This window comes from Tursiops truncatus, chromosome 20 (assembly GCF_011762595.2).
Source record: "Tursiops truncatus isolate mTurTru1 chromosome 20, mTurTru1.mat.Y, whole genome shotgun sequence".
Lineage (NCBI taxonomy): Eukaryota > Metazoa > Chordata > Mammalia > Artiodactyla > Delphinidae > Tursiops > Tursiops truncatus.
Window position 1 is genome coordinate 2,567,611 of NC_047053.1, and position 22,762 is coordinate 2,590,372.

The 22,762-nt window shown below is 60.2% G+C and overlaps 2 protein-coding genes and 3 non-coding genes across 14 annotated transcripts in view; 4 read left to right on the top strand and 1 right to left on the bottom strand.

Moving 5' to 3' along the window:
* Window positions 1–375: 375 nt before the first annotated feature.
* On the top strand, window positions 376–19,884 carry TRPV2 (transient receptor potential cation channel subfamily V member 2). Of its 10 annotated transcripts, none has more exons than XM_073797321.1 (19): window positions 376–509; window positions 1,880–2,116; window positions 4,013–4,146; window positions 5,968–6,261; window positions 6,871–7,169; window positions 8,694–8,867; window positions 9,265–9,420; window positions 9,964–10,059; window positions 10,875–10,945; window positions 11,411–11,576; window positions 11,708–11,774; window positions 11,868–12,193; window positions 13,104–13,231; window positions 14,042–14,121; window positions 15,566–17,542; window positions 18,279–18,342; window positions 18,754–18,823; window positions 18,944–19,316; window positions 19,516–19,884. In XM_073797321.1, the coding sequence occupies exons 2-15, from the start codon at window positions 1,917–1,919 to the stop codon at window positions 15,658–15,660; spliced, it is 2,286 nt and encodes a 761-aa protein (XP_073653422.1). In that variant the 5' UTR covers window positions 376–509; window positions 1,880–1,916; the 3' UTR covers window positions 15,661–17,542; window positions 18,279–18,342; window positions 18,754–18,823; window positions 18,944–19,316; window positions 19,516–19,884. The 10 variants fall into 10 exon arrangements, with proteins under 10 accessions (XP_073653422.1, XP_073653423.1, XP_073653421.1 ...); XM_073797322.1 differs by having other exon boundaries at window positions 18,944–19,282; XM_073797320.1 differs by having other exon boundaries at window positions 18,944–19,884.
* Window positions 17,594–22,762, bottom strand: part of LRRC75A (leucine rich repeat containing 75A) — a 38,029-nt gene continuing 32,860 nt past the window's right edge. Inside the window, exon 4 of the mRNA XM_033846876.2 lies at window positions 17,594–21,882. Within this exon, the coding sequence (XP_033702767.1) occupies window positions 21,363–21,882 (520 nt within the window). The 3' untranslated portion in view covers window positions 17,594–21,362. The remainder of the gene's footprint in view (window positions 21,883–22,762) is intronic.
* Window positions 18,132–18,198, top strand: LOC117309853 (small nucleolar RNA SNORD49). The gene has a single exon (XR_004524142.1). It is a non-coding gene; the product is annotated as a small nucleolar RNA SNORD49 (small nucleolar RNA).
* Window positions 18,603–18,673, top strand: LOC117309851 (small nucleolar RNA SNORD49). Its single transcript, XR_004524141.1, has one exon. It is a non-coding gene; the product is annotated as a small nucleolar RNA SNORD49 (small nucleolar RNA).
* LOC117309873 (small nucleolar RNA SNORD65) lies at window positions 19,371–19,443 on the top strand. Its single transcript, XR_004524163.1, has one exon. It is a non-coding gene; the product is annotated as a small nucleolar RNA SNORD65 (small nucleolar RNA).

Genomic DNA, 22,762 nt, shown 5'->3' on the forward strand with positions numbered 1-22,762 from the left:
CCTCTCCGGGGGGCGTTCACATCAGCTCTCCCTGCCCTGCGACGGGTCAACGAGTTCCCAGGCTGAGCCACATGGCCGCTGGGGGGCAAGTGGTGGGGAAGGGGAGGGGCGGATGTCCGTGCAGTGGGGCGAGTCCCCTCCCCGCCCCATGCGACACGCCAGCTCCCCCCGAGGCAGGGCCCCGCACCCAAGGGTTGCCTCAGACTGCCCCCCCGCATCTGGGGGCCTCAGCGGCAGGCAGTGGGGTGGGGGCGGGTGGGAGGAGGGGCGTGTCTCCCCAGAGAGGGTGTGGCCCATGGTCCGGAGGGTCAGTCTCCCGGCCAGCGGGTCCTGCCGCGGGAGAGCTGACCCCGCTGCGGCCAGGCGCGCGGGCCGGGTGGGCTGAGCGTGCGGAACGCCGACGGACCCAGCCGGCTCGCGGGGCTCCCAGCCACTCCGCGCCCCCTACGCACTTCCTCGGCAGCTCCGCCGCCCGCCCGGACGCGCCGCGCGCAGCCTCCGCCGAGCCGGTGAGTCAGGGATGATGCGGGCTTCCCAGGGGCCCGGGCCCCGAATCCTGACGGTGAAGGGTGGCGGCCGGGAAGCCTGGGTGGGCGCCTTGCTCCCCCAGCCCTGAGCCAGGGTCTTCGAGGGGCTCCGGCTCTCTTCTCCGCCTGGCCTACCAGATCCTTCCTCCCCGGCCGGGAGGATGGGGGGTCCGGTGGTGCAGCGGCTGGGCAGACAGCTGTTGCTGCGGAGACTTGGGAGCAGGGCTGGGAGGCAGAATGGTGAGGGGCTGGGGACATCAGCCAGGCTGAATGGCGTGTGGCCCGGGAAGGACGCCCCAGGGTGGGCAGAAAGACGCGAGGTCGAAACTGCATGATGAGGCAGTCGACAGGCCCTGGGCTCTCCTGCTGCTGTGGGAAGATGCCCCCCGCCGGCCCCCCGCCCCCCCGGGGCTGAAGCTGCGCAGAAGATGGTCCAGGCCCTGACCCTCCCACCCTCCGCTTCCCGTCCCCAAGCTCTGCTCCGCTCCCTGCCCCCTTCTCCTCCCTGCCAGCCCCGCTGTCTCCCCCCTCCCCAGCTCTGGACTCATTGCCTTCTTTCTGCCCATCCACTGGGGGGGCCCCCGGGGCTTCCCCCTCCCCGCCCTGGGGCCACGCCCTGGCGAGCGCTGGCGGCTGTGGTTTCAGCTCTCCCGGGAGGGTGCGCTGAGCTCCCCAGCCTGGCCTCGGGCCTGCCGGGGAGCTGCTGGGCGAGGGGGGCTTGGGCACCAGCGAGGCGTCTCCCTCCTGCTGTGAAGCCCCTAGAGACCCTAAGGCACACCGAGGTGGCACTCCTCAGAAACTGCAAGTACAGATGGGCCCTGAAAGGTTTTGAGAACTGCAGAGGAACCTCACGTTAGGCCGCGGTGGTTTCAGACTAGGCTCTGCCAGCAGCTTGGGACCTTGGGAGAGTCACTTCCCCTTTCTGAGCCCTGGTCCTCCTGGCAGCAAAATGAGGGGTTTGATAGGCCAGGGGGTTTCCAACGGTTTCCCCAGAGCACCCCACACCCCCTGTGTGGGAGGTTGAGCGACCTGCCCCACCCAAATCTGCATTTTTTTTTTTTGATGTAAATATTGGCCACTGAGCAAGATGTTTTCGGACCAGGGCCTGTGGCCTCTCAGGGATCAGGAAGTCCCAGAGGGAAGGTCAGGGACAGCTGTGGCCCCTGTTCCTCCAGCAGATCCTGGCCCTCCCTCCTGCTCTCCTCCCCGCTCCTGCCGGGCCGAGCTCCCGGCTGGCGGCTGGTCTGCTTGTACCCAGCTTCTAAACCTCTCTGGGCCTGGGCCTCAGCCAGCCCTCCTGCCCCCACTCCTGCTGGGAGAAGCAGATGCCTCTGACATCTCTGTCCCCACAGAGGTTCCAGCCGGAAGGAGCAGCCTCCTCCCCTTAGGATGTCCTCGCCCTCCAGCCCGCCCGCTTTCAGGCTCGAGACGTCAGATGGAGGCCAAGAAGATGGTGCCCAGGTGGACAAAGGAAAACTGGGCAGCGGTGCCGGGCCACCCCCCATGGAGTCACCATTCCAGGGCGAGGACCGGAACTTCTCGCCTCAGATCAAAGTGAACCTCAGCTTCCGAAAGGGGGCAGGTGCCAGGTGAGGCAGCAAGCGGGGCGGGGGGAGCCCGGGGGCCTCACCTCCAGCAGAGTCAGACTGGGTGGCCTAGCCCAGCCCCAGTGCCCCTGTGCCACAGCCTTGGGGGTCCTGGGTCTGGCTCTGATGGCTCCTGGGCCCGACAGGCTGAACCCTGCTCTGCTCTCTGGGGCTGCTCCTTCCAGAACCTTCCCCACTCTTGGCCTTCTGTCTCCTGGGGTTGTGTTCTTCTTGTAGGAACATACTCTTTCCCCTCCTGGCACGTCCCCTTCCCAGCCACAGTCCCTGCGGGGGGTGCTAGCAAGATCCATGCTCCAGTCCAAGAGAATCAAGGACATCTGGAAATGTCCCAGGTGTTCCTGGGCTCTGCTCCAAGGCTGGACCTGTTGCCCTGGGGTCGTGGACTCTGGGGATTGAGGACGGTGGCCTTCTGCTCAGAGCCACCTTCACTGTGACTTTCCCGTGATGTCTTCTAATTCAGACTGTGGGAGCCACTCTCGCGGGAGCGCCACCTCCGGTCCTGTGGGTGTGGGGGAAGGGTGCACCTGGATCCCCGCACTGTGAGGTCCGACATGCGAGGCTGGAGAACGTGCGTGGGCCAGGCAGCACTCTGCCAGGGAAGCCCCGCCCTCCCTGCTCATGCCTGGGACTCAGCCCCCAGCCTCGGCCTCCCAGCGCAGAGCCGCCTGTCCTGTCTGTGCTGCAGGCCCGAGGTCAGGTTCAGACCAGGTCAGGAGAGGATGCTTGCAAAGCTTCTGGGAACGGGGAGAGGCTGCCCGAGGCAGAACCGGCCCCTCGATGCCCTTTGGTGCTTCAATCTGTGCTCCCGTGGGGCCTCCCTATACCAGGACCGTGATGCCTCCCTGTGACAGGAAGTGCTTTGTCCAAATAGCCACTTCCCCTGGCCGGACTGACCACGGGACTCACCAGTCAGCCGCAGTGACCTATTGGTCACGTCGTGGCCGCGTGGTCTGCTGGATCATGGCTTAAAACACGACTGATCCCAATAGTCCCACTCATCAGAGCCCCCAACCCTTTCTTGGTTAATCCATTCCATGGCAGACCTGAGGGTCCCCAAAGCATCAAACAGTCCCCGCTTTCTTGTCCCTTCCTTTCTGCTGGTCGTGGTACCAGGAGCCCCAGGGGCGAGCCCAGGCGGGGATGCCCACACACGCTGGATTCAGAAGGGCTACCAGCACCTCCTGGGGCCTTTCCCGGAGGTGTGGCTTCTCAGGAAAATTCTGTGAGTGTCTGGTGTCCGCTCTGGACCCCACGTCTCTGAGAAACCTCCGTCTGTCCAGCCTGGAGTCTCTCTGGGGTTGGGAGTCGGGCTCTAGAGTTAGTTGAACAGCCAGCATCCCACACCCTGTGAGCTCTGCACCGTGTGACTTTGGGAAAGTTACTCTACCTCCTTGTTTGTCTGATGGAGAAAATAGAGATTACTCACGCAGGGCAGAAGTGAGGGCCAAAGGGGCAGGTACTCCATTGTTCGTCCATAGATGGTTTCGGAGAGGATGTGGGGCTTTTCTTGATTTTCTTGTTGAGGCCAGCGGCACGTACGGCCCCCAACAGTCTGTGGGCACCTCCGGTAGCCCCGCCCCGCCCCAGAGCCCAGCTCAAGAGCCATGACGAGCTCCTGTGCTGAAATGGATAATGAGGCTGTTGCGAGCACCTGGCGAGTGACAGGAGACGCCTGCAGTCAGGATGCGTGGTCCGGTGCCCCAGACAGAGCCCCCTGCTCCGGGGGTCTGAGCACTTGCGGTCTCCTTGGTCTGCCTGGGTGCGTAGAGGCTCTCAAAAGGGGCTCCTGGGCCCCAGAAAAGGCTCCCTGGGAAGCAGGACTTTCTGGGGGCCCAGGGCTCTCCTGCAGCGTCAGTCACAAACCACATCCCCCCACAGCCAGCCAGACCCAAACCGCTTCGACCGTGACCGGCTCTTCAGCGTGGTGGCCCGGGGGGTCCCCGAGGATCTGGTGGGGCTACCAGAGTACCTGCGCCGGACCAGCAAGTACCTCACGGACTCGGAGTACACAGGTAGGCCTGCTGCTCGGGCCAGAGCCGCCGTGTGCTGTGCTGAGACCAGGCTGCCGCTGGGTGTTGGCCCCAGTCAGGAACTGAGGGGCGAGCAGGGGCGGAGTTCTAGCAGCCCTCCTGCCAGGATGACTGCAGGGGCCCTGCTGACAGAGCGAGGACAGCCCGCTCCCTCTTCCACTCACCCCACCGGCTCCCAGCCTGCGTCTGCCGCCCTCAGCCGCTTCAGTGGCCGGATGGATGGATGTTCACGGCCTTCCTCAGCGCAGCCTTTCCCTGTCTCTCTCTCTCTTTCAGTAACAGCATCGCTGAGATCTAATACACGTTACCTTACACTTTATCCATCTCAGAGCATTCTTTGCCCCAAATCTAAATATCTGTATTGTTTGGGGATATCTGATTAGGAAAAGAACATGTGTGCCTTCTAGAAGGTTCAAATAGTAATGAAATGTATAAAGCTGAGGATAAAAACAGTCTGTCATCCTGGACCCCTGATAATGATTTGGGGTACATACTTTCAAACTGTTTAAATACATTAGGCATATATTTACATAAATGGGGCCATGCCATTGATGTAAATACATAATGATGTGCTTGTAATGGGCTTTCCCCCAACTTGGTCCATTTCAGTACACAGGCCTCTAACTCAGTCACTGTAACAACCTGCAGAGTTTCCCATCCTGTACATTTACCACAATTTACTTAACTAACCCCTATTGGTGGCCATTTAGGTTGTGTGTAGTTTTCAGCCTCAACACACTGTGTGCCAGGCCCTCTGTGGGCTAAGAATTTTGTATATAATTCCATGTGATCCTTACAATAACCCTGAAGGGTCCCATTTTACAGTGGGGAAAACTGAGGTTTAGAGAGGCCAAGGGGCTTTCCTGGTGGTGCAGTGGTTAAGAATCTGCCTGCCAATGCAGGGGACACGGGTTCAATCCCTGGTCCAGTGGGCCACAACTACTGAGCCTGTGCTCTAGAGCCCATGAGCCACAACTACTGAGCCCGCACGCCACAACTACTGAGCCCGCACGCCACAACTACTGAAGCCTGCACGCCTAGAGCCCATGCTCCGCAACAAGAGAAGCCACCACAATGAGAAGTCCACACACCACAACAAAGAGTAGCCCCCACTCACCACAACTAGAGAAAGCCGGTGCGCAGCAGCGAAGCCCCAGTGCAGCCAAGATATAAATAAATAAACAGGAGGCCAAGTGACTTGCCCAGAAGAGACAGAGTCATTAAGTGGTAGAGCCACTTAAGAAATACTGCTCCAGGGCTTCCCTGGTGGCGCAGTGGTTAAGAATCCACCTGCCAATGCAGGGACATGGGTTTGTAGCCCTGGTCCGGGAAGATCCCACATGCCGCGGAGCAACTAAGCCCATGCGCCACAACTACTGAGCCTGTGCTCTAGAGCCCGCGAGCCACAACTACTGAAGCCTGTACTCCTAGAGCCCGTGCTCCCCATAAGAGAAGCCACCGCGACGAGAAGCCCGTGCACCACAACGAAGAGTAGCCCCTGCTCACTGCAACTAGAGAAAGCCCGTGCGCAACGAAGACCCAATGCAGCCATAAATTTAAAAATTAAAAAAAAAGAAATACTGCTCCAAATGTTCTCGTGTAGATAGTGTTGCACACATGACGAACTCTGTCTTAGAAACTTAATTTCTAGGGCAGAAACTGTAGTCATACCTGTTGGTATTCTAACACCTGTTGGCTGGAGTCTTAGCTCCCTCCAGCCAGCCGGGGTACTTTGGGGCATGGGCTCACTGTATAGGCGGGTGGGTGGCCTGAGCACCACGGTGCCCCCTCCTCCTCCCACAGAGGGCTCCACGGGGAAGACATGCCTGATGAAGGCCGTGCTCAACCTTCGGGATGGGACCAACGCCTGCATTGAGCCGCTGCTGCAGATTGACCGGGACTTGGGCAATCCTCGGCCTCTGGTCAACGCCCAGTGCACAGATGAGTACTACCGAGGCCACAGCGCCCTGCACATCGCCATCGAGAAGAGGAGCCTGCCGTGTGTGAAGCTCCTGGTGGAGAATGGGGCTGACGTGCATGCCCGGGCCTGTGGCCAGTTCTTCCAGAAGAAAAGCCAAGAGACCTGCTTCTACTTCGGTGAGGAGCCTTCTTGGATAAATTGAGCTGCAGAGGGGGTAAGGCCTTGCCCAAGGTCACAGGGTTAATGTGACCCTTAAACCCAGATCTGTCTGACCCTGAGGCTCACGCTTCTAATAGCTAGCCAGCCTGCAAAAGCAGTTTGTCTTAAGAGGTGTTTTATCCTTGTCTGGCCAAGGAAGCTCACCACACATGAGCTCAGACCAGGGCAGGGGAACGGGGGCGTAGAATTGGTGTGTGAGGAGACTAGACCAGACGGGGCCTGAAGAAAGGGGTGTCTAGGCCCCGGCAAAGCAAAGAGAAAGAGGCGGGGGGCGGGAACCCTGGTTGGCAGGCTCCCGTTCTGCTCCTTTAGATGGTGAAGAGCTTTGGGCCCCTCTCCCTTGGGTCAGAGCTGGACAGAGCCACCTTGACTGGGGCTCCTAGGAGGATGCGGGGCCCGGGGCCTTCTCTGCTCACTGCACTGGCCTGGGTGGGCCCGGGACCCCAAGGCTGTGCGCATCCTCTCCTGTGGGCGCCTGACCCACCTCAAGGAGGTCCAGGGAGGGTGAGAAGCAGGCGGGTGGATGCTGGGAGGCCCAAGGCCCAAGCTGTCCCCTCGGCCCCCAGGCGAGATGCCCCTCTCCCTGGCCGCGTGCACCAAGCAGTGGGACGTGGTGACCTACCTCCTGGAGAACCCGCACCAGCCCGCCAGCCTGCAGGCCGCCGACTCTCTGGGCAACACGGCCCTGCACGCCTTGGTGATGATCGCAGACGACTCGGCCGAGAACACGGAGATGGTGACCCGCATGTACGATGGGCTGCTCCAGGCGGGGGCCCGCCTCTGCCCCACGGTGCGGCTCGAGGACATCCCCAACCTGCAGGGCCTCACGCCCCTGAAGCTGGCCGCCAAGGAGGGCAAAATTGAGGTGAGTGGCCAGCCCCCCTTTCCAGGAAGCAGCAGGACTCAACCCGGGATTTCTGCAGGAAGAGCCTGGGGTGGTGTCTAGCTCAGAACAGTTTCAGCATGCACCTCTCCTGTGTGTGTGTTTACTGATAAATTATATACGAGCTACAGAATGAATATATTACATTTTAAAACAGGGATTTTATTTTATTCATTTATTTTCTTTTGGCTGCGCAGCTTACAGGATCTCAGCTCCCTGATCAGGGATTCAACCCAGGCCACGGCGGTGAAAGCACCAAGTCCTAAACACTGGACCATCAGGGAACTCCCAGGGATTTTTTAAGTCACTTGGGTTTCTTGATTAGGAGACAGTCTTGTCATGTTCTTAGCTCTCAGGTTTTCTTCGTATTGATGGCTAAGTGTTCTTGATAACGAACGTATCATCATTTTGTTTACTATAACAGTTGCAAATTTTTCTCCCAGTTCAACATTAAAAAAATTTTTGTGGCATTTTTTGCGACACAGAATTTTTACATTTTTATGTATCCAAGTGTTATCTTTTCTTTGGTTTTGCTATTGCTTAATTCCTTCTACAAGGTTTTAAAACTTTGTGTGTGTGTGTGTGTGTGTGTGTGTGTGTGCATGTGTGCACGTGAGTGTGTATATTCCGTATCCATATTTGCTTCCAGACTTTTCTTTTGCAGTTTGATTTTGAATGCCTAAAACTTCGATTTATCTGAAAGTTATAGGTTACTCTTACAAAGAGTAAGCACGAGGGACTTCCCTAGTGTTCCGATGGTTAGGACTCTTTGCTTTCATTGCCGAGGGCCCGGGTTCAATTCCTGGTTGGGGAACTAAGAGCCGCTCGGCAAAAAAGAAAAAAAAAGAAAAGCATGATCCAGCTTTACTTTTTTCCCAAACGACTTTCCTGTTGTCTGATCCTTATTATTGGGGGAGCTTACAACCCACACAGCCCACACAGGGCCCAATGCTTAGAACACAGGTATTTTTAAAGGTTAAGATAAAAATAAACATAAGCGGAAGTTTTATGTTTTTTTCCTGCCCTCCAAGGTCCCTGGGGTGTGGGTACCTCTCTTTGCCGTCTAGAGGCATGGCTGTGTGGCCTATGGAAGCCGCTGCCCCATCTGGGAAGCCTCCCCACCATTCCTCATTTGTAAGACCAAATTGCTTCTGGAGCTGTCCGGGCTAGGGGTGGCTTCTAGTCTGTTGAAAGCTCTAGACTCTGGCCACAAACGTGCACACACGTGTGTAACTGGTAGCCTCTGATCTCATGGGGCCTTAAGGACCCTTGGATTGGGGGTCCCTCGGCCATATGAGTGTCCAGGAAAGAGGCATTGGGGCAGGAGTGCGGAAGGAAGAGGCAGGCTGGCAAAGGCGGGTGGGTGGGAGTGTCTACATGGTGGCTGAGTGTGCGTGGACCTGTGTAAGAGTTCATATGCGCAAGGACCCGTGGGTGCAGGGCATGTACGCGTGTCTGGGCGGTGAGCAGCTCTGTGCACGCCAAGCTTACGTGCCTGCCCTGTAGATTCTCAGACACATCCTGCAGCGGGAATTCCCGGGGCCGTGCCAGTCCCTTTCCCGCAAGTTCACGGAGTGGTCCTACGGGCCTGTGCGGGTGTCGCTGTATGACCTGGCCTCTGTGGACAGCTGGGAGGAGAACTCAGTGCTGGAGATCATCGCCTTTCATTGCCAAAGCCCGGTGAGCCTGCTTCACCCCAGGGGCGGGGGTGTGCGTAGGGGGCCTGGCAGAGCTCCCTGCAAGGTCCACAGTTCGGGGCTGCCTGCAGGGCCGCCCCTGCCCTTTAATCGAACAGTCGGGGTGTGGCCGCACGTGTGCACCCGGCCGCTGGGCACACGCTCGCTCCACACAGGCCGGTCCCACCCAACACAGGGGTCACACCGGGGTCCCGGTGGCTACCACTGGGGGCCTCTCTGTTGACCAGCACCTGCTCTGGACTTGTCACTCCACAGCCACGAGGGTGGGGTGGCGGCCGGCGGGGAGGGGTCGCTCGGGGCTCCGCACCCTTTCCGCTCTCCCCTGGTGCCTCCACGTGTACTTGCTGAATGCACCTCTGGCTCTCGCCTTCCCATCCCAGCACCGGCACCGAATGGTGGTTTTGGAGCCGCTGAACAAACTGCTGCAGGTGAAGTGGAATCTGCTCATCCCCAGGTTCCTCTTCAACTTCCTGTGTTACTTGACCTACATGTCCATCTTCACCGCTGTCACCTACCACCAGCCTGCCCTGGACAAGGCAAGGCAGGGAGGGGCACATCCTGGGGAGGCCTCCTGGAAACAATCCTGGCAGAAGATGGGGCAGGGATTACAACCCCGTCCTGCAAATGCTGACCGGAGGCCGGACCGCTTGGTGGCCTGCCCACGGCGCTTACACAGCTGGTCATGATACGGAAGTAACAACATAGTAGTAACAACAACAATACTACTACTCACTGAGTGTGCAGCACACGTGAGAAAGTATTCAAGTGACTGACGACGTGTGTTAACGTATTTAATTAATTTCACAACAACCCTCTGAGATGATGAACTCTTATCATCGCCAGTTTACAGTTGAGGGAAGGAAGGCACAGAGAGTTTAAGGAACTTACCCAGGGTCACACAGGCTGTGAGTGGTGGAGTTGGGATCTGAACCCAGGGAGTCTGGCTCCAGAGCCCATGTTTGCTCTGCTGCTCGGGGGGCCTCCCTACAGCTCTCACGAGCAATGGGCCCCCAGCCTCGCTCTCAGCGGGGAGCTGCTGGGGGGGACCCCAGGCCCGACCCGAGTGTGTCTTTGTGCAGGACTCCCTCCCGCTGGAAGGAACTGCTGGGAACTCCATGCTGCTGCTGGGCCACATCCTGATGCTGCTTGTGGGGGCCAACATCCTCATGGGCCAGGTGAGGGTTCCTCCCATCCCCCACCCCAAACCTGGAATTCTGCTACAAGCAGCCTGAGAGTGAGTTCACGACAGTCCCTCCATGTACGGGAAGCTGAATCCCACACCTGGTCCCATCCTGGCCAGCCTCAGGGCAGCTGAGGGCCGAGGGTTCTGGCCTTGCCTTTTGGGCTGGGTACCCTCCCTGCTGTGCTTTCTGGGGTGCCCATGGGGCAGCAGATATCTCCTATGACTCCTTGGCAGTGCCGGCTCTGCTCCCCTGGGAATGGAGCTGGAAGCCCCTGACCCCAGGTCCCTGGCTCATTCCTCACTTGGGGAGCACAGAAGGGTGGCGGCAGGGGGAACTCAGCCCAGTGCCTCCAGCACGGCCTCTTCAGGGCAAGATGCTGCCAGCTTGCAGGAGACAGGCTGGGCCGTGGCACTGAGACTCTTGGAGTGAGTCTTGGAGGGTGGGCAGGACTTAGGCACTGAGGCCAGGTTGGCTGGAGCAGCCGGTGGTCCCTGTGAGGCCAGGGCGGGGGAGGGAAAGGAGCCTCTTTCACCACGCGGAGTGTGAGCCCTCCACCTGGACCCACAGGGAGACAGCAGGCCCCTGGCATTGTCTGGGTCTCTGCACTTTTTGGAAACAGGGTCCAAACTTTCTCAGCTACCAGCAGGACTCACGAGCACCCCAAAAATTCAAAGCTGCCGCCCGAGCCCCTGAGGTGGTCCTGGCGAGACTTTTACAAGCAGGCCGGCCGGCGGCCCTGAGGGCAGCGGGGCTGCTTGTGGTCTGGAGAGCAGGTGTCACGGCCTGTCCTCCTCCTTCCCCCGCAGCTGTGGTACTTCTGGAGGCGCCGTCTGTTCATCTGGATCTCGTTCATGGACAGCTACTTTGAAATCCTCTTGTACGTGTGGCCTCACTCCTCCCCGGTCTCCTGCCTGGGAGAGGGCACCAGGCGGGCTTTGGGGGTGAGGACCCTGGGCCAGGGAGCTGCAGGAGGCTGGGAGCAGCTCACAGGCCAGACCCCGGAGTCGGGCTGCTGTCCGGTCCGGGCCCTGAGCATGGTAGTCACATCGACCAAGCCCTCGCTCCGCACCAGTGGCGCCTGAAGTCTTTACACGCGTGTCTCCCTGAATCCTCGCCGACACTCTCCGAGCCGGGCGTTGTTACTGTTACCCCCGTTGTACGGGGGAGGGAACTGAGGCCCACGGGGGTTGAATGCCTTGCCCGAGGTGGAGGTCAGGATGCTTGGATCCAGTCCCAGACAGAGGCGGAACTTCTCATCTCTGAGACCGCGGAGGCAGCGGCAGCGGGGGTCAGCGCTGGCCACAGGAGGCCCGCGAGCTGACCCCGCCCTGCCTCCACGCAGCCTGGTCCAGGCGCTGCTCACCGTGCTGTCCCAGGTGCTGTGCTTCCTGGCCATCGAGTGGTACCTGCCCCTGCTCGTGTGCTCGCTGGCGCTGGGCTGGCTGAACTTGCTGTACTACACGCGCGGCCTGCAGCACACGGGCATCTACAGTGTCATGATCCAGAAGGTGAGAGGCAGGGGTGGCCCCGTGCAGCCAGACCAGGCAGGGCTGGACACCGCACCCCAGGGGGCTCCTTGTGGGCCCGGCAGGCAGGTGCCTCCCCCAGGCTGAACCCCCCACCGGCTCGTGCCTTCTAGGTCATCCTGCGGGACCTGCTCCGCTTCCTCCTGGTCTACTTGGTCTTCCTTTTCGGCTTCGCTGTAGGTAAAGGCCCCCCGTCCCCCACCCACTCCTTGCGCCCCCTCGAGGCGGCCCGCTGGTCTCCCCAGGCTGAGGACCCCCTGCCTATCTCCTCAGCACTGGTGAGCCTGAGCCGGGAGGCCCGGGACCCCGGGGCCCCTGCGGGCTCCAACACCACGGAGGTGGCGGGAAAGGGGGACGCGGAGGGCAGCACGGCCCCGTACGAGGGCATCCTGGACGCCTCCTTGGAGCTGTTCAAGTTCACCATCGGCATGGGCGAGCTGGCCGTCCAGGCCCAGCTGCGCTTCCGTGGGGTGGCGCTGCTGCTGCTTCTGACCCACGTGCTGCTCACCTACGTCCTGCTGCTCAACATGCTCGTCGCCCTCATGAGCGAGACCGTCAGCAACGTCGCCAGCGACAGCTGGAGCATCTGGAAGCTGCAGGTGCCCGGCGAGGTGCCCCGTCCCCTCCAGCGTTCCAGGCCCGGCAGGAGTGCGCAGAACCCACTGAGCTGGGTCCCCGAGTGGGTCCGGCCCTCTCGGGGCCTCCCTCGGCCACTCCTTCCTGCGCAGGGCTGACGTGAGGCTGCAGTAAGGGCTGAGGGCGGTGGCTGGCACACAGTAGGTGCTCAGCGTGTTAGCCACCGTCATCATTAGTATTAAGTGCTTCCTGAGAGCCTAGTGCAGGGCTAGGCACAGTTCTAGGCTCTAAAGACCCGGCGGAGAACGAGACGGAGACCCCGCCCTCATATAGCCCCCTTCGTCGCTTGTTCCGTGGGGCAGGCTTGGTGGACGAGGCAGGCGGGATGCGCGATCCTGGAACTGGCCCAGGCTGCAGGAGCTTTGGGAGCAGGGGCTCGGGTAGCTGGGAGCTCATGTGGCACCTGCCTGCCGTGGAAGCAAGAGCTGCTTCTTGACTGGGGAGGGTCGGGGGTGGGCCTAGGCAGTTGGTGCAGGGAGAACCTCGCCCGCGGGGGCTGGACTGTGTGACCAATTCACCGTTGACCTTGGGCAAGCCCCTCACCTGCAAAGTTCTGTGCCTGCCCCCCGCCCCCAGCTCGCTTGTGTGATAGCAGCAGGCACATGTGACGTTCCATACCTGGTGGAATTCTAGAACCTGTAACGTTGCAATTGCAAGGAACTGTAGGGCGCTCGTCACATGCCGACTTCCCAGCAACCACCCAAGGCATATTGGCCTCAGTCTGTAAGTGGGAAAGAGACTCAGACGGATACAGGGCCTGACACCACATACGTAATGAAACCTCGGGGCTGGACTCAAATCCATGCACTTAGCAGATGCAGAGTTCTACTGTAAAGTGCTGGCTACTCTGTCTGATGTATCCTTTGTCCCCAGAAAGCCATCTCTGTCCTGGAGATGGAGAACGGCTACTGGTGGTGCAGGAGGAAGAAGCAGCGGGCAGGGGTGAGACTGACAGTTGGCACCAGGCCGGACGGTCTCCCCGACGAGCGCTGGTGCTTCAGGTGAGTGGAGAGGCTGGGGGGTGGCCTGGGGACCTTGCTGAAAACCAGGCGACAGCGGCTAGGAGTCAGGTCTGGTGGGAAAGGCAGGGCCTCGGAGCGCCAGGGGACTCTGCCCTGGACAGGCGAGGTCAGCGATGCTGGATCTCATAGGCCCGGCCTCCACTGCCTGCTCTTCCTGTCTGGTCACCTTCCTGTCCCACTGACTGAAACTGGAGGTCCCTCCCCAGTGGTCCCTGACCGACTCCTTCTGGCCTGAAATGGGGCACAGTGAGGAGGCCAAGAAGCCAGAGGCATCCTCGGGTTAGAGCATGCTAAGCTTGCCCTGGCTGGTCTGCTCTGTCCTCCCAACGCCCCCGTCCTGACCACGGAGGCTACAAACCCTTCCACGCAGAGCAGACGCTCCCATGGGGGCGGGAACCTGGTGACAAGTGCTCGGCCAGCAACACACTTTCCTGAGGTAGCAGCCAAGCAAGGGCAGCGGGTCTTAGCCACGTAGAGTAGCCGTGAAAGGGCCCCGGAACCTGGGAACACACAGATCCAGCTGATCTAAACTCCTCTCTGGATGCTGGGGGCAACCCAGGTCGCCGTGAACAGCCAGAGGGGACAGACGCCTGTTCCCCGCGGTGGGCGCCTGGCCGGGGCGGCAGTCTGAGAGCCGAGAGGACGGGGCTCGCGGGGGGCTGCTGGGTGGCCCAGTGTCCTGCGGAGAGAAGCCCCGTCCTCCTCACAGCCCTGGGGGCCCCTCTCCTGGGGCAGAGCACGCTGCGGCCTCGGCCTCCTGGAGCCTCACAGCTGCCCTGTGGCCCGCAGGGTAGAGGAGGTGAACTGGGCTGCGTGGGAGCAGACGCTGCCCACGGTGCGTGAGGAGCCCTCGGGGCCAGGCGGCCCTGGTGAGTAGCTGTGGAGTGTGTGTGTGTGTGTGTAAAGGGTTTGCCCCTTAAAGCGGCGCTTCCCCCCTATTCCCGTCTCCCCCCCCCCCCCCCCCCCACCCCGTCGCCTGGGAAACCGGCTCTTGGGCACCCTCCCCTCCTTCCTCCGCCAGCAGGGGGACAAGTTAGGGAGGCCCCCCCAGCCCCGTGGCTCCGCCCCGACAGGCCAGCCTCGCTGCCGCCACACCGCTGAGAGACCACTTCATCCGCCTTTGTCCCCGTCAGGCCCGCGTCCCCTCCATTCTAGGGTGGCGCTGGCCCCCTCCACCCCGACTCCTTCGTCCCCCTCCACGGCCGGCAGGCACCCACCTCAAGGCTTCGTCCCCCCTCCTCTCCTTTCTCGTGCTCTTTCCCACCCCTCCACTTGCCGTGGCCACCCGAGACCCTGTACGTGCGTGGAGTCTCCTCCGGCCGCCCGGGCTCCTGGGTCCCTGACCGCGGCCCTCGCGAAGCGACAGCTTTCCTGCGCACCTGTCTCTGTGTCGCCCTTCCTCCGAGTCCTGCCGTCCCATCCCTGCAAGACTCGGAAAGCCCCCTTGTCCCTCATCTTGCCCCGCGCCGCCCCGACTCCCTGTCCCACCCGCCCGCGCCGCCTCCAGCTGGACGCCCCCAACAGGAACAGCCTTGTAGTCGGCCCCACCCTCCTGGCCAGGCGGGGGGCCTTGCGGGTCTCTCCCCCTCCCCCTGGTGCTGAGTGTCCTGGGGCCTCCGGTGGCTGCGGCCCCGCCGCCGGCCCCTCTGCCCTGCGCCTCACCTCTCCCACGTCTGCACCACGCGGGGGCTGCTCAGCTGGCACCCGGACCCCAGACAAGGCTTTAAGTCCAGGCTCGTCCTACTCCAATCCCTCGTACGTAGACGAAAACTACACACAGCCGCACCACACACCGCCTCCCACTCCCTGGCAGGCCGCACCCCTCCCCCCGGGGTCAAGGCCCAGAGCCGTTGTCCAGCCCCCTCCCCGCACCTCCCTCCATGTGCCGGCCGGTCCCTCCACAGTGCTCACGTCCCTTCTTTTCCCGGGCTCGTGTCTCTGTAGGTGCCCTTCCATCCTTCCGGGCGTCCCTTCTCCACCTTCCCCACCGGTGGCGGGGGGCCGTGGGGGGTCTCCTCTCTCGTCTGAGCACCTGACGCTCCCCTCCCTCTGGCTCCTCAGCACATCATCGGCTGTTCTGGTTTCTAACACAAAGGCCTGTCACCTGCTGGGGCTTTCAGCTCCTGGGAGGAGGTCCCTGACTGGCACCTGGCAGGGGTTCAAGAGATGCTTGCAGAAGCAGGGAGGCAGGAGAGGGACTGCTGGGGACCCCGAGGCTGCTGTCCCCTGGCATGATGTGGTTTCATGGCCGTGGCTCCCTCCTGTTTCCCTGGTGCCTGCGTCCTGGGGACACTCCCTTCATCCCATTCACAGGCGCCCTGAAGAACCCAGCCCTGGCCTCCCAATCCAGCCAGGACAGTGCCGTGGAGGAAGACCATGTGCCCCTCCAGCTCCTTGAATCCCACTGATGCAGCAGGGGGCCGGGAGGACAGAGCACGGAATGTTTCCAGCCCCACCTACTGGCTCTGGGACCTCAAGAGACTTTGGTGGCAAAAATAAATAAGTAATTTCTTGTGGCTAACTCTCCTGGAAACATTATTTGAGTAAAGGTACTGGGCCCCAGGACTTCTCTGGTGGCGCAGTGGTTAAGAATCCGCCTGCCAATGCAGGGGACACGGGTTCGAGCCCTGGTCCGGGAAGACGCCACATGCCGCGGAGCAACTAAGACCGAGCACCACAACGGTCTCTAGAGCCCACGTGCCGCAACTATTGAAGCCCGCGTGCCTACAGCCCGTGCTCTGCAACAAGAGAAGCTCACCGCAGTGAGAAGTCCACGCACCGCAACGAAGAGTAGCCCCCGCTCAATGCAACTAGAGAAAAGCCCGCGCACTGTAACAAAGACCAACGCAGCCAAAAATAAAATTAAAAAGAATTAAAAAAAATAAAAAGGTACTGGGCCCCTGAGCTGGTCGGCGTCTGCATGTCTCTGTGAGCTCACATCTGTGTCTGGGGCCGGGCTGCTCCCGCCCTCTCCTGAGCACAGGGACCCTCACCTACCGCCCCCCAGCTGCCCTCTTCGGGGTGCAGGCAGCTACCCGAGGCGCTGTGCCTGCTGTCACCGCAGACGCGAGGTGGTGGACACCAGCAAGCACAGCAGCCTGTCCTTCCTCTCCCACAGCCTCCAGACGCCCCTTAAAGCCACCCCAGGACGTCTCTCAAAGCCTTTGCGCTCCTGGGCTTACTTAGTTCAGGCTGTGGATTATTGCCTCCTCTCCCCGCTGGCTTCCTGCGCAGTTCCCACCCTTCCAAGCCTGAGGGACCTTCCTGAGACACAAGGGCAACAAGTTACCCCCGTCTCTGAAGGCTTGAGAGGCTCCCGGCGCCCACGGGGGCCCTAGCTGGCACCCCCCAGCCCTCCGCGCGGTTTTGCAGACGCCTCCTGCTCTCCTTGGCACCTGCAGTATATCCTTCGCGCAGGATGGTGGACCTCGTGTGTGTCTGACTCCTAGGCTTGGCTCTCCCTAGAAGCCTCCCCTCCCTCCATTAAAATGCTACGCTTATTTCTAAAACCAGCTCAAAAACCTGTGTCTCACTACCGCTTTTCCAGTTTTCACCCTTAGGGTAATGTGTGTTCGTAAGACGCGCGTGCACGGGTTGAATGTTTTTTAAGTGGCAAGAGCCGAGCCTGTTCCCACGCTGGGACGGAGGGAGGTTTCGCCGCTGGTGAGACGGAGCACAGCTGGAGGAGTCCCGAGGGAGAGGGGACGGAGGAAGGAGACTGAGGAGGGGGGTCGGAGCGTAGGGGGCTGGAGAGGCTCGTGCAGGGAGAGCAGACGGCACCGCCCCCCAGGGCCAGAAGCAGCTACGGTGTGTGCACACTTGCCGCGCGCCCAGGCTCTGCAGGGTTTCAAGGGCGTGATCGCACGTGATGCGCAGAACCGCCGTCTGGGGCCTCCGTCGCTCCACCTTCCAGAGGAGCAACCGGAAGCTCACGACGGCGGACTCTCCGCTCAGGACCACCCGGCAGAGGGGCGGAGGGGCGGAGGGGCGGCGGAGCGGCGGAGCGGCGGGAAAGTCCCCAAACGGCTGGCGCGCACTGGACCTGCGCACGCGCGCTGGGGCTCGCTGTGCCCCTGTGACCCAGAATTCCACGGCCTCGGAAGAGACCATGGGCTCTGCAGGAGGGGGGAGTCCGGGGGCGGTGCCTGCACCATTAAACGGGCTGGAAGTTCCGTTGAGTCTTTTGCCATAATCCCCCTCCCTTCTGTGAGGGGTGGAATGTTCCGACTGCTTAAGAGGCTGGGACGGCTGTTGTGGGGCCTTTCCACCGTAGGTGTCGGGCGGCCGGTGGTGAGTTCGTCTAGGCCAGTCCGCGGGCAGCAAGGGCGAGGGAGCCAGAGCTTTTCTTTTTCTTTTTTTTTTTTCTGCGGTACGCGGGCCTCTCACCGCTGTGGCCTCTCCCGTTGCGGAGCACAGGCTCCGGACGCACAGGCTCAGCGGCCATGGCTCACGGGCCCAGCCGCTCCGCGGCATGTGGGATGCTCACGGGCCCAGCCGCTCCGCGGCATGTGGGATCCTCCCGGGCCGGGGTCCCCTGCATTGGCAGGCGGATTCTCAACCACTGCGCCACCAGGGAAGCCCCAGAGCTTTTCTAATTTTTCGAACGATGTCCTCGGGGAGCCTAACTGGAGGGCGGCGGGCGGCTGCGTCCACGCGGGCCTCAGGGCGGGCGCCGTGGCCTTGTGTCCGAGTTTGGGGGCCGAGGCCCGAGGACCGCGTGCGTCTTCGTCCGGCCGGGTAGCCACCGTCTCGGGACCCCTGACCCCGGGCTCGCCGCCGGGAGTGAGCACCCCCCGAGAGAACTAGGTAAGCGGGGCTGCCTGCACCCTAGGGCGCGGAGCGACGTTCGTAGTGGGGCCGCAAGGGAGGCTTGGTCGGCTATCCTGATGATTCCGTAGCAAGTGCCGTCAGACGCGAGGACTGACGATTTCTAAGCCCATCCGACCGCAGTCGCTGACACCTGATGCTTTACGTTACTGTAGCTGCCCGAGTCTGCCCTAAATGCACGCCCTAATCTTTGTTTCAGAGGGTAGACACACTCGCTTTTGGAGACGAGCAGCATCCCAACCCGAGGTTAAGAGCCAGTCTGGGTAAGGATTAATACGTATTGTTACTTAGCCGTGTCGGTCTTGCAACCTTAAATGCACTGATAACTGCCTGGTGTCTTACCCTGTTGTCGCTTTCATGCATTTGACGTAATTATGCGCTGCCTCGTTGCATAACTGCAACGGTTAGGAGGTTGCGGCCCCTAGTTATGTCTAAGCCGCATCTGTATTGAGACACGGATGCCTTACGGCGGTTTTAGCCGAAGCCCAGGTCTCTGGGGCGGTACTGTGGTGAGGTGCTTGGCTGCTCTGATGAAATCACTAATAGGAAGTGCCGTCAGAAGCGATAACTGACGAAACCAGTTCCTGGCTGACTGCAGTCACGCGTCCTCACCAGTAGCTGGTGCCCAGGAGTAAGCTGGGCTGGACTGTGACCCATAATCTGTCTTCACCCAGGCTGCAAGCTAGTGAAGGGTGGCCAGCGCGTGATCACCGTGTGGGAGCCCGAGCATCGGCCTGCTCCGAGGTAAGCTAGCTTTGGGCTCTGGAGAAGTTCGTGGTTGAGGAGGCCTAGCTGTTGATTCATGTGAAGTTTCTGCTGGACCAGATACAGGTCCGGCTGACCTAATACTTTGTGTCGGTGCAGCCCTTGAGCGTTAGAGAAAATATCTGAGAATGATTTCGGTTCGTGATGTCTGGACCAGACGGCAGAGTGAGCCCAGGAGTTCCTTTTGATGTCATGGCTGTACAGTCCTGAGTAAACTGCTTATCTGCTCTGAGATGGACAGCCTTGGGTCTGTTTGCGATAACGGGACTTGAACGGAGGTTAAGAGGATGGGAACTGCCTCCAGTTGCTTTTGGCATCTGCTGTCTGTCCGTGGGTGCCTCATTCATCCCGCCAAGCTTTGAGCACCGAAGAGTGGGATCTGCACAGCAGAGTTCTAAAGCGGGCGGCAGTGGCAGCAGTACCCCAGCCCAAGAAGATGTAAGATCTGGTCTACACGATGACCACCCCCACGGTAGAATGGATAAGCAGCTAGTTTTGTTGAAATGGATATGCAGAAAAGGATATCAAATGATGAAATCACCTAAAAAAGCTGGAATTACCGGCAGATTGTGTGGTGGTGAACCTACGGTTTTCTGAAGATATCTTTTAGGCTGTGAATGACTGTTCTTAGAGTATAAAGTAAGATCAACTGATACTTAATTTCCTTGCAGGCTGTGCTGCGGCAGGGGCAGAATTTGAAGTCCAAAGGAACAAGGGCAGCCATCAGCTTGGGCCCTGAAAACCTGGGCCTCCCGCATTTGGTGTAGAAACACCTTGTGCTCAGTATCAGAGGGACATTCTTACCAATGAGAGCCAAGAAATGGACTTTCTGGGACCGCGTGGACTGGCATTTCTGGTGTCACTAAGTTCATGAGGTTTCTTGTATCGTCCCTTAACCAAAAGGAGCTTTTGTACTTTTAAATATTGTATTAAGTGTGTTCTTGGGTGAGAGCCTGAGGTTTTTGAACTGGAAACTTCCTGAAATTTGTATCTCCATGCAGTTAACCATCAACAATGTAATAAAAGTACGGTCTTTGGTATTGGTTCTTACAAATGTGTATTTGAAGAAAAAGTCCAGTTTGATCACTGCTGACAAATATTAGCGGTCCAGGTATTAGTACTTGTCACCTTCCCTTTAGGTAGGTCTAAGCTGTTCTTCCCTCTTGAGACTTGGGGCAAAAATCGCAAAGCATTTTAAGGCATCTGTAACATGTGAGTCCAGTCCCTGCCCCTCTGGGCTCTGTCTGCCCTTTTGCATAGCCTCCCTGTAGCTCCTGAAGCCCTACCCCACACCTGCCCAGACAGCAGCAGGCAAGGTCCCACTGTCTGGCTCTTCACCCACCCCCATCTTGCCACCTTCCGACGTACCTGGCCTGAGGCTGGAGGCCTGTCAGGCTGTGCTTCCCTAGCCCTCTGCTGTTTGCCCGAGGGGCTCTGTCTGGTTCACCAACACTGGGCACCCAGAATGATTTTCTCTAGCTCAAGAATGATTGGTTCCCAATCTCCCTGGACTTGCTAATTGTGCCTGAAAGGGATGACTTTTTAACCCGTAGGCCTTGGGTAAGGGGAAGGTAGGGTGAAAACCTTGGCTTTCTCCCCTTGGGAACCTCCGGTTTATTTTTTTCCCCTTCTCCCAGTTGTCTTGCTTTGTGGTCCTGGGTTTTCGGGAATGTGCTCAAAGAAGCAAGGATTACTTTGGGGACTCCATGGGGAGGGATTTTATGGGAAAAGGGTCCTTATGAAAGGAAGCAAGGCTCGCTCTGGCCTGTACCCTAGGAACACCGACGCATGTGGAGTTCCACTAGGTGGAGATGCTGTGCGGTTTCTCAGTGGCATGCACTGTGCCCCAGACTTCTAGGATGTCCTAATATTGAAGGGTATGGGGGTGGCTGGTCCCGTGGCCTCTGAGGTCGGGCTGAAGGGTGAGCCTTGAAAATGGAGGCTGAGGCCGGGAAGTTGCTCCCAAGGAGCCTGGGCGCCACAAGGAAGAGGCAGACCCCCCTCAGTCCAGATGGGGATGAGGCTCCTGGGGTCTCCAGCAGCCAGTCCCCACCCCAACCGTCAGCCAGGAGCTGAGATTCCGACCTGCCTTGATCAGGGGCACATCCAGCATCTGGATATCTAATTCAGGACTGGAAAATCCCGGGTTAGATGCAGAGCCCCCACTACACTTCCTTTTCTGGGGGGGAAAGCTCTGACCGCTCACATCAACTCAAGCCTCCAGCATCCCCAGCCCCTACACGGCACCCACAAGTTGGGAAGCTGAGGGTTGGTTCCTCTTGAGCCAGGGATGACTGCTGAGGAGCCAAAAGGCAGATGTGGATTGACGAGGGGGTGATGGAGAGGACCAGAGAGGAATTACAGTCCTTTCCTAGATGCTACCATCTGGCTTCCTGGGTCGGGGGGAGGTGCTGCCAGGCCCATTCTGGATGGTGGCCCGCTACCCCGCTGGGAACGCCCGCCCTGCCTCAGCCATCCTACCCCAGCAGGACTCCCTGGAGAGGCCCCCACCTCCCTGTCACGTCTGAGATGCACCTGTAGTCTCCCTGGCCTCCTGGTCCCCTCCAGGGTCCTCCTGGCCCACAGTCTCGTCCCGGGCCTCGTCCCCACTGCCCGGGCCCTCGCCCAGCTCCAGGATGGTGGGCAGGTGACCCTGCTTGGGGGAGCGCTTGCGCAGGCTGAGCAGGAAGGGCTGGGGCAGTGAAAAGATGTCCACGTTGTTGCCCAGGTCGATCCACGTGACGCTGGGGAACTTACTGGGGTCCTTCAGGGCGTCGGTGAGGTCGCGCAGCAGGGCCCGCGTCAGCCGGTTGCCGTTGAGGGCCAGTGTGGTCAGCCGGGGCAGCGTGCTCAGCGCGGGCAGCAGCTGTAGGGCCATGTCGTCCGTGAGGCCCGTGAAGCCCAGCTCCACGCTATCCACCTGCTCCCCGCAGCGCTGCAGGTAGCCGGTCACCCGCTCCAGGTCACGGGGGGTCAGCGGGATGCCAGACAGGTCCACTGTGTTGTCCGGAGGGCTCCCGGCCAGGACTGCCTTGAGGCTGAAGGGGAGACGAGACAGCAGGGTTCAAGCGGGTGGGGCAGGCTTTTCTCCGGAGGCAGCCTCCGCTCAGCCCTCTGCCCGCGGGGCAGAGACCAGGGGCCCCGGTCCCCTTGCACTGCCCACATCTCAGCCTGGCTGCCCAGCGGGCAGAGCCTGGGGATCACAGGGCAAGGCCCAAGTGTTTCTGCAGTGACTAAGGGGACATTCTGGGGCCAACGCCGGGGTCTGCACTGGACTCCTTCCTTCCTTCCTTTTTTTTTTATTTTTTTATTTTTTATTTTGGCTGCACCGGGTCTTAGTTGCGGCACGCAGGATCTTTAGTTGCGGCAGGCGGGCTTCATCCCTCATGCGACCTTTAGTTAGTTCCTTAACCTCTGCGCCTCTGTTATTTGCCTGAGAAATGAAGCCAACTGGGTACCACAGGGTTGTCATGTGAAATAATAAACGCAGTCAGAACGGCGCCCTGTGCAGGAGGGCGGCGAACGGCTGAGCTCCCTGCTCCCCCACGAGTGCCACAGATCTCGGAAGCCCCTGCTTCAAGACCATCTTCTCCACCAGACAGAGGGTCCTTGGGGGGCCCTCGGGACGGCAGGCGGGTGAGGGCGCAGGGGCCCGAGCCTGGTGTGGGCTGCTGTCCACCCCCTTTCACTCCCTACCGCCCGCCACCCCTTGCTCTTCTTTCTCACCCGCTCCCTTGCTCGGGGGCCCAGATCTCCCAGCTTCCAGATACCCCAGGCGAGCCCCGAGGCTCCAACCCTGGGAAGGACAGGGAGTTAGAGGGGGCGCAGCACCTGTTACCATCAGCAGCCCTGGGATCACAGCTTGGGCTTCCTTGTCGGCCTCTTAGGAGAAAAAACAGGCCAAGGGAAGAGCTCGGT

Coding starts and splice junctions, on each gene's coding strand:
- TRPV2 (XM_073797320.1), top strand. CDS start 1,917: ATGTCCTCGCCCTCCAGCCCGCCCGCTTTCAGGCTCGAGACGTCAGAT. Junction 4,147..5,967: donor CACGGACTCGGAGTACACAG/GTAGGCCTGCTG, acceptor CTCCTCCCACAG/AGGGCTCCACGGGGAAGACA. Junction 13,232..14,041: donor GACGAGCGCTGGTGCTTCAG/GTGAGTGGAGAG, acceptor TGTGGCCCGCAG/GGTAGAGGAGGTGAACTGGG.